The sequence below is a fragment of the Sabethes cyaneus genome, unplaced genomic scaffold (genome assembly GCF_943734655.1).
Source record: "Sabethes cyaneus unplaced genomic scaffold, idSabCyanKW18_F2 scaffold_28_ctg1, whole genome shotgun sequence".
In the NCBI taxonomy this organism is placed as follows: Eukaryota; Metazoa; Arthropoda; class Insecta; order Diptera; family Culicidae; genus Sabethes; species Sabethes cyaneus.
Window position 1 is genome coordinate 1 of NW_026527138.1, and position 13,848 is coordinate 13,848.

General features: G+C 58.2%; 5 protein-coding genes and 1 non-coding gene across 6 annotated transcripts; 4 read left to right on the forward strand and 2 right to left on the reverse strand.

The window, feature by feature from the left end:
* The first annotated feature begins 56 nt into the window (after positions 1–56).
* Positions 57–482, forward strand: LOC128745079 (orotidine 5'-phosphate decarboxylase-like). The gene has a single exon (XM_053842058.1). It carries the CDS (start codon positions 57–59, stop codon positions 480–482), a length of 426 nt encoding a protein of 141 aa, XP_053698033.1.
* Positions 479–1,123, forward strand: LOC128745075 (N-(5'-phosphoribosyl)anthranilate isomerase-like). The gene has a single exon (XM_053842053.1). The coding sequence runs from the start codon at positions 479–481 to the stop codon at positions 1,121–1,123; it is 645 nt and encodes a 214-aa protein (XP_053698028.1).
* Positions 1,124–1,140: 17 nt separating this feature from the next.
* Trnas-gga (transfer RNA serine (anticodon GGA)) lies at positions 1,141–1,228 on the forward strand. The gene has a single exon. It is a non-coding gene; the product is annotated as a tRNA-Ser (tRNA).
* A 5,287-nt stretch (positions 1,229–6,515) lies between these two features.
* On the reverse strand, positions 6,516–6,951 carry LOC128745076 (translation initiation factor IF-3-like). The gene is made up of 2 exons (XM_053842055.1): positions 6,756–6,951; positions 6,516–6,685 (listed from the first exon to the last, which is right to left on the reverse strand). Exons 1-2 carry the CDS (start codon positions 6,949–6,951, stop codon positions 6,516–6,518), a joined length of 366 nt encoding a protein of 121 aa, XP_053698030.1.
* Positions 6,952–7,236: 285 nt separating this feature from the next.
* Positions 7,237–9,173, reverse strand: LOC128745077 (threonine--tRNA ligase-like). Its single transcript, XM_053842056.1, is given in 2 exon segments — positions 7,237–7,455; positions 7,458–9,173. Coding segments are annotated over 2 exon segments (1,935 nt in total).
* Positions 9,174–10,315: 1,142 nt separating this feature from the next.
* LOC128745078 (ribokinase-like) lies at positions 10,316–11,161 on the forward strand. Its single transcript, XM_053842057.1, has one exon. It carries the CDS (start codon positions 10,316–10,318, stop codon positions 11,159–11,161), a length of 846 nt encoding a protein of 281 aa, XP_053698032.1.
* The last annotated feature ends 2,687 nt before the right edge of the window (positions 11,162–13,848 follow it).

Below are 13,848 nucleotides of genomic sequence, written 5' to 3' on the forward strand. Positions count from 1 at the left end.
ACCATCCATGCCAGCGGCGGCAGCGCCATACCATCCATGCCAGCGGCGGCAGCGCCATGATCCGCGCCGCACGTCAGGCGATTGACGCTGCCTACCCGCCCCTGCACCGCCCTGTTCTTCTCGCCGTGACTGTGCTCACGAGCCTTGACGAAGTGGCACTGCATGAAATCGGCATCCTCGCAACGCCTCGCGAGCAGGTCGTGCGTCTGGGACGCCTGGCCATGACGGCCGGGGCAGACGGGCTGGTCTGTTCGGCAGAAGAAATTGCCCCTTTGCGCCACGCGCTGGGCGAAGCGCCCGTTCTGGTCGTACCCGGCATACGCCCCACAGGCTCTGACGCGAACGATCAAAAGCGAATCATGACTCCAAGACAGGCCGCGCAGGCTGGCGCAGACTGGATTGTGGTCGGACGTCCGATCACCCAGGCGGCGGACCCCGCCGCCGCTGCGGCTTCAATTCAGGCAGAACTCGCTTCCGCATGAAAACGGGGGTCAAGATCTGCGGTCTGATGGATAGCGACGGACTGCGGTCCGCCTGCGAAACCGGGGCCGACTGGATCGGCTTCGTGTTTTTCGCCAAGTCCCCGCGCTTTGTGACCCCGCAAGAAGCTGCGGAACTGGTCGCATCCTATAGGGGCACGTTGCCCAAAATCGTCGGGCTTTTCGTCAAGGCCAGCGACGAGCAGATTGCCGCGACACTCTCGACGGTACGTCTCGACATCCTGCAGCTCTACGACACACCAGAGCGGGCAAGGGCCATCAAGGCCCGGTTCGGCCTGCCAGTATGGCTGTCCTGCGCTATCACAGACCAGAACGACCTTCCCACAGAGTCTGATCTCGACGGCTACGTGATAGAACCGCGCGCACCCGACAACGCCTCACGCCCTGGCGGCAATGGAATCAGCCTCGACTGGACGCTGCTCCAGAGCTGGCATTCTCCCGCACCCTGGATGCTGGCTGGTGGCCTGAACCCGGACAATATCGCGCAGGCAATCGCTGCCAGCGGCGCCCCTGCGGTGGATGTCTCTTCAGGCGTAGAAACCGCGCCCGGACGCAAATCTCCCGCATTGATCCGAAATTTCATCAAAAACGCCAGAGGCACTTGCGCGCCAGACAGAAAATGATATGGTCCGCCCGCGCTGGAGAGATGGCCGAGCGGCTTAAGGCGCACGCTTGGAAAGCGTGTGTACGTTAATAGCGTACCGTGGGTTCGAATCCCACTCTCTCCGCCACCAACTCCCTGAAAATCATGAAAATTATGTCGCTCGCTCATCTGAGGACGCATTTTCTTCAAGACTCTTCTCCATTCTGGAAGAGCTTTTTCATTATACGCGGCATTATATTTCCTCTCCCTCCTGCCAGCACCACAAAATGCGCCAAGGAATCCTCGAAACACTTCATGCGATCAACCTGGACCACTCGACACAATGAGACTTGTCCCACGTCGCAGTAGCAATTCTACCGGCGCTCGGGCGAGCGGCGTCAGTGTTATTGAGCGACAGAATGCGCTGATTCTTTTTCCTCATCTCTTTCAGCTTGTCAGGATCCGATAATATCATATTATCGATATATAGATAATATGAGGGCGTCATGGCCGAAGAAATGGAAAACAAATCGGCTGAGGTGGCCGAAATTCTGAAAACGCTCGCCCACCCAGGACGCCTGCTCATTGCCTGCACTCTGGTCGAGCGAGAGCTTTCGGTCGGGCAGATCGAAGACGAACTCGGCATCCGACAACCTGCTCTCTCCCGTCATCTCAAGATACTTAAAACCGAACAGGTTATTTCAAGCCGGAAGCAGGGAGTGTCCGTATTTTACCACCTTTCGGATCGAAAGGTAGCTGCTCTGATCAGATTTCTCTACGAGACTTATTGCCGCGACCATCATGATCCTGTCTGAACCAAATTTTCAGGGCCTCGCAGGCGGGTTACTGATCGGGCTCTCCTGCGCAGCGTATCTTCTACTCACCGGGCGAAGCGTCGGAATCAGTGGTATGGTCGCGGGCCTATTTGCAGAGAAGTCTTCGTCGCCAGACACGACATTCCTGCTCGGGCTCATCGTGGGGCCGTTATTGTGGCGTCTGGTTTGGGGCGTCTGGCCCCCGATCACAATCCATGCCTCTTTTTTGACCGTGGTAATTTCCGGCCTTCTCGTGGGCTTCGGCACGCGTCTGGGCAATGGCTGCACGAGCGGGCATGGCGTCATGGGTATGGCGCGTCTTTCTCCACGCTCGCTGATCGCCGTAGTCACCTTTCTCGCCGTGGGCGCGAGCACCGCCACGCTCTTTCATCTTCTGACAGGTAGCGTGCAGCCGTGAAGCTCATCAACCTTGTCAGCTTCTTCTGCGGCACGGTTTTCAGTCTGGGGCTGGTAGAGGGAAAAATGATCGATCCAGCCGCCGTGCTTGCCTTTCTCGATTTTGCCGGCGCCTGGCGACCCGCTCTTATATTCGTACTCTTTGGCGCGGTCATCGTGGCGTACATCGGCGTAGAGATACAGAAACACCAGGCACGCCCTTGGCTCGATGAGAGTTTTTCCATGCCAACCATGAGAAAAATCGATCGTCGTCTTATTATCGGTAGCATGGTTTTCGGGCTTGGATGGGGACTGGTCGGGCTTTGCCCAGGCCCCGCCGTCGCCAGTCTACTAATGGGCAATTTGAAAACTCTCGTCTTCCTGATGGCCCTCTTCGTAGGGATGTACGGATTTTCTTTCTGGTTCCGGCGTGCAGGGTAACAAACACTTCACGGACTGACTTCGATCATAAGGGAGCGCTGCAAAAGAGAGATCTTGCAGCGCTCATGTGATGAGGCCCGTGTTTCGCAGCCCGGCACATCTGCCTTTCTGACGATATGCACCGGGAACCAAGCTTGATTATTGCCTGACGCAGCCTCCTGGGCCTTTGGATCAGCTAATCGTAAAATCAGACACCTTCAGGTCCGTCACACCAAGGAATGTAACCTTGGCAGTCCCATCGATCATTACTGAAGTATTGCCGCCCGAAACGCTCGCCGTATTCAGAATGGCCTGAGCAGAAGCCGTCGCATCGCTTGGCTTGTAGTTATAAAGGAAAAACTTGTTATCGGCGGCACGGAAATCGGTGATCGTGAAATTGCCAGCGGTATGGTTTGCCAGCATGCCGAAGAGATTACCGGCGCCCGAACCGCCAGTCACTGTCGCGGCCACCGCCGTGCTGGACGAACCGGTAAAGGCGGGTACCCAGATAGAACTGGTCCGACGCAGTCCCGCCAAGAATGGTCTGCTGACCCGCGCCTGACCAGGCAGAGAGTCCACCCGCGACATTGCGACCATCGATCATCTGGTTGCCGGTGGTGTAAGGCTGGTTGGCCGTGAAGAGCAGGCGTGATGCGGAGCTCATTGTAACCGAGAGCCCGTCAGCGCCGTAAATCGTACCGGAACCTGCAGCGATCGACGTCTGGCCGGTGCCCGAGATAAAGGTCAGAGCGCCCGAAACGCTGATGTTCTGATTGCTTCCGTGAATAACCTGAAGATTACCCGCTGCCGAGATGGTGTCGCCCTGAGTGCCCGTGACCGTCGCCGAGCCCGAGCTGACATTTACCACAGACGATGTACCGCCATAAACCGAGCTGTTATCGCCAATCGTGATATTGTTGCCTGCAGAAAAATCCATGACAGCGGCATTGGTCATCAGATTGGCGGTGGAATTGCCTCCCTGAAGCGAGACCGTGTCGATTGCACCGGCCGCCCCATAAATCGTGTCCTTGCCAACGGACGTGACGAAGTTATTCGACCCACCGAGATAGATCACGTTATTTCCCGTGCCGCCCGTGATCGTGTTGGTACCACTGGCACCGTAGATCGTGTCGTTACCGGACCCCGTGGCGATATTCCAGTTACCCGATGACCCGGAAGCATTGAAAACGTTATTGCCCTGCGTTCCTGCGAAGCTACCGGAATTATTGCCGACCTTTACATTGGATCCATACTGGTCGCCCGAAACAATATTAAGGAAGCTGGCCGTGTTTTGGGTTGTATCGAGCGTTACGGCGCCACCAAGCGTGTTGCTGCTGGTCGAGGCGACGACAATGTTCGAATAATTACCCGCAACACCGTAGGTCCCGCTTTTATCGATGACTGCCTGTGACGCCTTCTGGGAAGACACATACCCGTTCGTTCCAGGGGTCAGGATCGAATTATCCAGCGAGCCGGCTGTGAGCAGCGTCTGAAGACTGGACGCATAGCTTTTTGCCATCGTCCCGGCAGTATCAGACGTAACATACGGAATATAGACAGTGTTATTGACACCCTGGACGACGATATTGGGCATGCTGACCTCGGATAAAGTTGCTGTGCTAGTGGCGCCGTTTACTGGCGTCATGGAGACGATGGGAACAGTGCTTGATTGATCGCTGTAAGAGACGGTTTTGGTCGTGTCGTAAGTAATCGTCGGATCTTCTACGTTGTAATTACCCGTAACATCGCTTGAAAGTCCCGTCCCTGTGGACTCGACGCCAATATAGGTTCCGCTCAGATACCAGTTGCTCAGATCCTGCAGCTGGCTTGCAAGGTTCGGATAAAGCCCGACCATTGCCTTGATGGCAGCCATGAGCCCTTGGTTCACATCAACGGTCGTCTGATACATGACGCCATTATTGGAGGCATCGTTCGGGTTGATATAGGCAGCCTGCGATCCGGTGACGTTATAAATCGAGCCCCCTAGAGACTTGGGCAAGGAAACATAGACTTGGGGAGTTCCCTTGTAATCGACTGTCTCGAACTGCAGAAACAATCCGAAACTCATCGTCGCGCTGTGGAAATTGATCGTAAAATTGATACCGGCCTGATAGGTTTCCGGTAGTACCGGAATAATCACTGATACCCTGCTCGAAAGAGGCAGTAATCTGATGATTAAATGAATACTGTCCGTCTACCTCCTTCGTTGCAGAAAGCTGAACGTCAAGTAGCTTCCCTCCCTGCGCAGCGAGCTGATAGACGTAGTGACCATTATCCGGGTCGCGGAAGACGTTATATGTTGTTTTTCCAGCGGTCGAGGTAGATGAACCCTGAGTCCAGTGCCCGACCGAGTAGCCGAAATTATTGTCCCATACCTGGCTGTCATCCCCGGCAGCCGGATCGAACGCGTTCGCTGCATTCCACTGAATAATTGCCCAGTCTGGCGAGTTTTCGCCATCAAGATCGGACAACTCGTCATTATAGATGATACGACCGTTAACGACCTGCTGGGTATTCATGGGAAGATTGGGACCGTCTACACTTGGGTCAGTATAGATATCAGTCAGGCTCTGCTGGTTACTGGTGCTCATCGTTAATCCGACTTTCTATCAGCCAATGTGACATACAAGCGTTGAACTCACGCTAGTTTGCTCTTTGTGTCTTTAGAATCCCTTAATTTGCTTACGAAAAGATCACCTAAATGTGAGTATAATTTATATCTCATTACAAGAACGATATTTTCTGGATTTTCAGGGATAGTTTCATATAGAAAATATGGATTAAAGAAAAAAATATATCTTGCGAAGAATAAAAAATAAACAACAAGAAGTTTAAATGAACAGGAATAACAGTATTGTCAAAATACGTAAAACAATTTTTCCTACTTCGTGATCTATAATCAAAATATAATATATAATCCGAAAACATGATTATATATTAACTACTTATTAAGTAACATATATATAATTATATTTTGTATTATGTATTAATATATGATGACCAAAAAGAAATATTCTCAATTTTTTGAAGCAATTTGACATGGAACAAGCCTGTACTCAGTCGCGACTCTCGTTAAGGCGACATGTCTGAACCGGAGAATCGGAAATACAGATGCCTCTTCCCGGGCGCGAATGGGCACAGCGCAAAAAAGGCATGGGAGACGTCATGGAAACCAGCCCCACGCTACATCTTTCCGGCGCGATCGTCTCCGGAACATAAAATCGGAGGGACAGCGAAGGCCCAATCGGGCATCGACATATTCGCGTGGGTTATGCTGGCGAACCTGACTACGTCTCGCTGTAACGCCCGCCGTATCTTCAGCCTCTTCTTTTGCGACCCGCCTTCTCTGGCTCACCTTGGCGCGCGCCCCAGCCTGCTCGCGGCTGGGGCTGGGGCTGCTCACCCCGTTAGCAAGAACCCAGCAGCCTGACTTTCTCTTTGCCACGATAAGCGATTTCGTCAGATACCGTGCAATCGGTCCTCAAGGCGTGGGAGGACCTCTGCGGAGACGCCCTTTGCCAGAAGATTCAGCCAATTCAACATCGATCATCGCACTTCGGACTACGATCAACCCTGAGGAGGCCTAAAGCCCAGCGTGCTCTACAGATCGTAAAACCCCAACCTCGATCGATTCTCTTATCGCGCGCGCCTATATTTTGCGGAGAACTGGGTAGACAATAGCGCCTTCAGATCAGATCAGCGCGCGCAGCTCGTCTGCTGAACACCCGACACAAAAAAAACCCCGGCTGAGCCGGGGTTTTCCATGCAGCGGGACGGGCCCCGCAATCATATCGCCATCGATCAGCGCGGTGCGAGCACCATGATCATCTGGCGATTTTCGAGCTTGGGCATCTGCTCGACCTTGGCTTTCTCTTCCATCTCGATGCGGATACGCTCCAGCATCTTGATGCCAAGCTCCTGATGAGCCATCTCGCGGCCCTTGAAACGCAGGGACACCTTGACCTTGTCGCCTTCGGCGAGGAAGGAATTCATCGCGCGCAGTTTGACCTGGTAGTCATTTTCATTGGTGCTGGGGCGCACCTTGGACTTCCTTGATCTCGATAACCTTCTGCTTCTTGCGTGCTTCGTTCTTCTTCTTCTGCTGTTCGTATTTGAACTTGCCGTAGTCGAGAATCTTGACGACCGGCGGCTCAGCCGTCGGGCTGATCTCCAGAAGGTCGAGCCCGACCGAATAAGCGCGTGCGAGAGCATCGCGCGTTGTCATGACGCCAGCCATCTCGCCGTCGGCGTCAATCAAGCGCACCTGAGGAACACGGATTTCCTCGTTAACTCGGGGCCCTTCACGGGGTGGGTGCGGCCTGCATCGGTGGGTCTAGCTATGGTCGTCTCCTGTCGACGTTTTCGAACAAACTTCTTGTCGGCACTTCAATACGCGCAGGGCGGCCAAAAATTTCATCACCTTGACGTGACGAAATCATCGCCCTGTTTGCGGGAAGCCCGGTGCCCCGACATAGGCTCGAAACACCGGAATTGCAAGGTTTGCACGCTCAGACGTCGCAGATCAGCCCTGCAGGCGGCGCATGTCCGGCGCCAGAGCCTCCTGCGTCAGCTGGGTCAGTGCCTCGTCGAGACTCAGTATCTCCTGAGCGGCACCACCAAGACGACGCAGCGCCACTTTACCTTCTTCCGCTTCACGACGGCCGACAACCAGAATCACCGGCACGCGGGCGACAGAGTGCTCGCGTATCTTGGCGTTGATCTTCTCGTTGCGCCCATCGGACTTTCGACCTGGAGTCCCGCGCGACGCAGCTTGTCGGCCACTTCCTGCGCATAGGGCTCGGCATCGGTCACGATGCTCGCCACCACCACCTGGGTCGGCGCCAGCCAGAGCGGGAATTTGCCTGCAAACTGCTCGATCAGAATACCGATGAAGCGCTCGAAGCTCCCCAGAATAGCGCGATGCAGCATGACCGGACGATGGCGGGCGCTGTCTTCGCCGATATAGGAGGCATCGAGACGCTCGGGCAGAATGTAATCCACCTGAAGCGTGCCGCACTGCCAGTCGCGACCGATCGCATCCGTCAGCACGAATTCGAGCTTCGGCCCGTAGAAAGCACCTTCACCCGGATTGGTCTCGAACGAGACGCCTGCCAGACCGCAGGCCTCCTTGAGCGCAGTCTCCGCCTTGTCCCAGGTCGCGTCGTCACCGGCGCGCGCCTCGGGGCGATCGGAGAATTTCACGCGGAAATTCTCGAAGCCCAGATCGCGATAGACCTCATCGAGCATGGCAACGAAAGAGGCCGTCTCGCTCGCAATCTGCTCTTCGGTGCAGAACACATGCGCATCGTCCTGCGTGAAACCACGCACACGCATGATGCCATGGAGCGCCCCCGAGGGCTCGTAGCGATGGCACGCCCCGAACTCGGCCATACGCAGCGGCAATTCGCGATAGGAGCGCAGTCCATGGCGGAAGATCTGCACATGGCACGGGCAGTTCATCGGCTTGAGGGCAAGCGTCTTGTCCTCATCCTCGACGGTCGCGATGAACATGTGTTCGCGATATTTGTCCCAATGACCCGACGCTTCCCAGAGCGCACGATCCACGAGCTGCGGCGTGCGCACCTCCTGATAGCCATGACGGGTCTGAAGGCGGCGCATATAATCCTGAAGCACCGTATAAAGACGCCAGCCCTTGGCATGCCAGAAGATCTGACCGACAGCTTCTTCCTGGATATGGAAGAGATCCATCTCGCGCCCGATACGGCGATGATCGCGCTTCTCGGCTTCCTCAAGCTGATGCAGATAGGCATCCAGCTCCTTCTGATCACGCCAGGCAGTGCCGTAAATGCGCGTCAGCATGGGGTTGCGATGATCGCCACGCCAATAGGCGCCTGCCACCTTCATGAGCTTGAACGCCGTGCCGATATCGCCCGTGCCGCGCATATGCGGGCCACGGCACAGATCGAGCCAGGCACCCTGACGATAGATCGAGATCGTCTCGCTCTCGGGCAGATCGCGGATCAGCTCGGCCTTGAAGCGCTCGCCCTTCTCCTCGAAGAAGGCGATCGCCGCGTCACGATCCCATTCCTCACGTTCGAACGGCGCATTGGCCGCAATAAGCTCACGCATCTTGCCTTCGATCGCCTCGAAATCCTCGGGCGTGAAAGGCTGGTTACGGAAGAAATCGTAATAGAACCCGTCCTTGATCGACGGACCGATCGTCACCTGCGTACCGGGCCAGAGCGCCTGAACGGCCTCGGCCAGCACATGCGCGGTGTCATGGCGGATCATCTCGAGAACGATATCGTCCTTGCGCGTAATGAAGCGGATGGCCGCGTCTTCAGCAATTTCGGTCGAGAGATCGACCAATTTGCCATCGAGGCTCATCGCAACGGCAGCACGCGCCAGACCGGGACCGATCGAAGCCGCGACTGCCGTGCCAGTCGTGGCACCGTCGAACGTGCGAACGGAACCATCGGGCAGGGTAATGGCAGGCATGGACTTGCGCTCCTGGCGTAAGAAAATAAGTGAAGCTGCTCTAATGGCCCCAGTTCAGGCAGGCCGCAACCCTCGAAACATCGAGATTGCGCAGATCGTCGACTGCCAGAACCTGCATCTGTCCCGGCCTTACCCCGTTGGGGGCTGTCAGCCTTGGGTTGCTCTCGGCCGAAAACAGCGTCAGGGAGCGGCATCCCATGGCCCCCGCGAGATGCATCGGCCCGGTATCGTTACCCACAGCGAGCGCCGCTCTGGCAAAGACCCCACCCAGAGCCAGAAGATCGGTTTTCCCCGTCAAATCGAGCGCATCGGGCACCTGCGCCACGATCTCCGCAGCAAGTGGCTGCTCGGCATCGGTTCCCGCCACCACAATCGCCAATCCCTGCGACTGCAAATGTCGGGCCAGCGCCGCATAATGCCGGGCTGGCCAGCGCTTGGCCGGACGATGTGGGGCCGCACCGGGCACAAGCACGGCATAAGGGCCCGCAATCTCGGGACCAGCCCGCCCCAGCCAGTCTAGATCGGGATTAGCGGCTTCCGGGACGCCCAGACGCGCCAGCTGGTCGCGCTGACGGGTGACACTATGCATCGCGTCACGATGCGGATTATCATGCCGATAGGCTGCACCTTTCGCGATGCCGCTCCAGCGTTTCTGCCCTGCCAGCCGGAAATAGCGCGTGCTGCGCCCCGATGTCTGGAGATCGATCACCAGATCATGGCCGCGCAGCTGGTTTCTGAGCGCCATCACGCCGCGCAGATCGGTCCAGCCCGGACGCGCATCAATGCAGACATGATCGAAATTACGGGCTGGACTCAGCCAATGCCTCGAAAGGGGCCGTCGTCAGGAGCGTGATCTCGGCCTCGGGCCAATGGGCCCTGATCGCAGCGAAAGGCGCGAGAGCCTGAACGAAATCCCCAAGAGCGCCGAGCTTGATGACGAGAATGCGAAGCATGGGTTGATCCTAGCCGAGACCGCGCAGCGGTGATACGCCGGGTGTTTCTTAGAAAGTCCGGAAAGCAGCCATGTCCGACAGGCCTTCTCATATTCTCTCTTTCGGCAGCGTCAATATCGACATCACGGCGCGCGCCGAGCGTATTCCTCATCCGGGCGAGACGGTCCATGCCGCAAGCTACGCCACCGGATGGGCGGCAAGGGCGCCAATCAGGCCGCCGCCGCCGCCCGTCTGGGGCAGGGATGCGGCCTGCGCGTCTACATGGCAGGCCGTACAGGCACCGACCAGTTCGGTGCCCTGGCCCGGACATTGCTGACACCCTTCGGCGTCGACCTCTCGGCACTGCGTGAAGATGCAGCCTATCCGACGGGCGTTGCGCTCATTACCGTCGATGCGAAGGCAGAGAACATCATCACCGTCGCCGGTGGCGCCAATATGGCCCTCGATGTAAGCGACGTCGAAGCGCATCGCGCGCTCATACACTCAGCGTCGGCCCTGCTTCTGCAACTCGAAATTCCGCTCGACATCACCATTGCCGCCGCCGAAGAAGCACGTCGTGCCGGAACGCTGGTGATTCTCGACCCGGCCCCTGCCCCCGCACAGGGTTTGCCCGAGGCGCTGTGGCGCGCACTCGACGTCGTTACCCCCAACGAAACCGAGACCCGCCTTTTGACCGGTATCTATCCTGAAACGGAAAAGGAAGCCGCTCAGGCCGCGCTGAAACTGCAGGAGCGCGGAGCAGCCCATGCGCTGGTGAAAATGGGCGCACGTGGCGTCTATTATCGCAGCGGCACGCAAGAAGGCTTCGTGCCGCCATATACGGTGAAAGCGATCGACACGGTGGCGGCGGGTGATTGCTTCAATGGCGGTCTGGCGACCGCCCTGACGCTGGGCAAGCCCTTCGCCGAAGCGGTTCGCTATGCTGCGGCCAGCGGCGCCCTTGCCACCACGAGGCTCGGTGCTGCCGAATCCGCGCCAGACTGGCACGATGTCGTGTCTCTGGTCGAAACAGGCCGCGTTGCCGGTCAGGGCTAGCAATCATTTCCCTCAAGCACCGGACTTCGCTCGGCCCTGGCTCAGTTCTGATCCGGGTCGGAATCCATGACCGCCTCATCCTGACGGGCAAGATAGGCGGCATGGCCGTCGGGCGAGGAGGGCAATCACCTGGTCCCAGTCATGGCGGGCCTCGGCATAATGAGCGAGCCGGGCTTCGAGAATGCCGCGCTCTAGGAGCGCCTCGATATTGTCATGCTCCAGAGCCAGAGCCTTATTGGCGTCGGCCAGCCCCTTGTCGTTCTGGCCGAGCTGACGGTAGGCGGAAGCCCGCGTCACCAGAGCGCGCACGAGAAATGGATCGACTGCCCCGCCAGCACTTTCCGGGACAGGAAGAGCGCCTAGAGCCGCAATACCCCCGGCAAAATCATTCTGCATGACCAGACTGCGCGCCAGTAGCAGGCGCAGACCCAGTCGCGCCGGATCGCGCTCCAGCGCGAGGCGCGCAGGCCTGTTCCGCGGCCTTGCCGTCGCCAGCCAGAAGCCACGCCCCGGCTTCCTGTTCGGCGTACATATCGTTCCTGTTGGAAATCGGCGGGTCGCGCCCTTCGAATCACGGGCCGATCCCGCCGAGAGCGTCCGATATTCCAACGCGGCTTTCCCGATAGGCACCTAACGAGAGATCGGCCTGAGCAAGACAATCACGGGCGTCGCGACCCCCGCCATGACGCAGCCATGCCTGTGCCTGCTCCTGCACAAGGTCAGGAGTATCCGGCAGGGGGGCAACGCACTCGGGCAAGGCTCTGCTCGGGCGCCATGGGCCAAAGCCCCACCTGCCCAAAGACTGCTTCCTATCGCCAGCGCACCAAAAGCATGTTTCATATGCTGTGATTGGCGCGGCAGCGCCTCGGCGGTCAAGCGGGAATGGAGCCTTCATGCCACCTCACCTCGTCATTCTCGGTCAGGGCTATTCGGCGAGCGCGGGGTCTCGGCTCTTCTCGAAACGCGCGGCTGGAAAGTGACAGGCACGAAGCGCGCGCCTGAAGCAGGCTCTCCCCTCAAGGCTTTCGATGCCGTCGAGCCCGATCTACGCGACGCCACCCATCTGCTGATCAGCGCGCCGCCCGGCAAAGCGGGTGATCCGGCCCTGATGCGCCACGGCGTCACTCTGGAGCAGGCCCCTCATCTACGCTGGATCGGCTATTACTCGACCACCGGCGTCTATGGCGACAGACAGGGCATGCGCGTCGATGAAACCACAGACGTAGCGCCCGGCCAAACGCGCAGCCAGGCAAGGGTCAGGGGCCGAGCAGGACTGGCAATCTCTTGCCCGCAGGCGTGGCATTGCCTGCGATATCATGCGCCTGGGCGGCATCTACGGCCCCGGCCGCTCTGCGTTCGACACACTTCGCGCCGGCAAGGCGCGGCTCATCGACGCGCCCGACCACCTTTTCAGTCGCATTCATCGCGACGATATCGCCGAGGCCACCCTTGCCGCCATCGAAACGGCCTCGACCTGCCGTATTCTGAATTTCGTCGACGACACCCCCAGCCCGCAGGCTGCTGTGTTCGAAGAAGCCGCGCGTCTCATCAGGTTCCCCCTGCCGCCGCGCCTTTCGCTCGAAAAGGCCTGGGAGGATATGAGCCCAATGGCCAGAAGTTTCTGGGCCGAGCGCCGTGTGGTCGATAGCCGTCTGACAAAACAGAGCCTGAACAGGGAATGGCTTTACCCCAGCTATCGGGAGGGGGCTTGCTGCCATTCTCGAAAGCGAAAGGGTCGGGTCGCACGATTGACGCTGCGCCCGAATTTTCATCACTCCAGCGTGAAGAAACATCCATTCCGGGCTGGTCGCCCCGATCATGGATACGCTAAGGCTTGGAGGATACGCCAAGCCTCGGGGGCCAAGATCATTTCACGTTCCATTCTTTCGCCCCTGCGTATTCTGTGCCTGATGCTGCTGCCCGGTATGGTTTCGGGCTGCATCACCATCGGCCCTTCGCGCCTGTCGCATGACCAGCTCGATTATTCCCGCGCCCTCGGCGAGGCAGAAAAACATGCGATGCTGCTCAATATCATCCGCATCCGTTATGCCGACCCGCCGACCTTCTCGACACCACACAGGTCATTGCAGGGCTATCAGTTCAACCGCTCGGTCAATGGCGGATTCAATGCGTTTCCTTCGGGAGTGGGCAGCTATCTGTTCGGCGGCAGCACGGCGACACTGCAGGAAAGCCCGACTTTCACCTATCAGCCCGAGACCGGTCAGCAATATGCCGAGAACGTCATCCGTCCGATTTCGCCCGTGGTCATCATGCCGCTCAGCCTCGGCGGCCTGCCTATCGACACCCTGCTTCGTCTGACGGCCCAATCGATCGACGGCCTGTCGAACGTGCGCGCCCTCGGCGCTGGCCCCACGGGCGGGGGGCTCTGTGCGCTTCTACCTGCTGCTGCACGATCTACGCCAATTGCAGATTCAGGGCGCGATGACGATCCGCATCTCGACCGACGCCCCCAAGCCACCGGGCGATCAGCCCCCCCTCGGGCTCGGCCAACAAGCCTTCGGGGTGCGCAGCCCGAACACGCCTATCTGGTTCTGACCGCAACTTCGGACCCCGCGCTCACGACCATCCAGATGGAAGTGCGGCGCCTGCTGCATCTCGACGCCCACGCCGAGGAAGCCGAGATCGTCTACGGCCCCTACCCCAAGGTCGCTGGCCAGATCGCCATT

What these genes read in the sequence shown, in the direction of transcription:
- LOC128745076 (XM_053842055.1), bottom strand. Translation starts at nt 6,951, where the DNA reads ATGGCTGGCGTCATGACAACGCGCGATGCTCTCGCACGCGCTTATTCG. An exon ending in CGAGATCAAGGAAGTCCAAG is followed by an intron (nt 6,686 to 6,755) that starts GTGCGCCCCAGC and finishes TCCTCGCCGAAG; the next exon opens with GCGACAAGGTCAAGGTGTCC.
- LOC128745075 (XM_053842053.1), top strand. Translation starts at nt 479, where the DNA reads ATGAAAACGGGGGTCAAGATCTGCGGTCTGATGGATAGCGACGGACTG.
- LOC128745079 (XM_053842058.1), top strand. Translation starts at nt 57, where the DNA reads ATGATCCGCGCCGCACGTCAGGCGATTGACGCTGCCTACCCGCCCCTG.
- LOC128745078 (XM_053842057.1), top strand. Translation starts at nt 10,316, where the DNA reads ATGGGCGGCAAGGGCGCCAATCAGGCCGCCGCCGCCGCCCGTCTGGGG.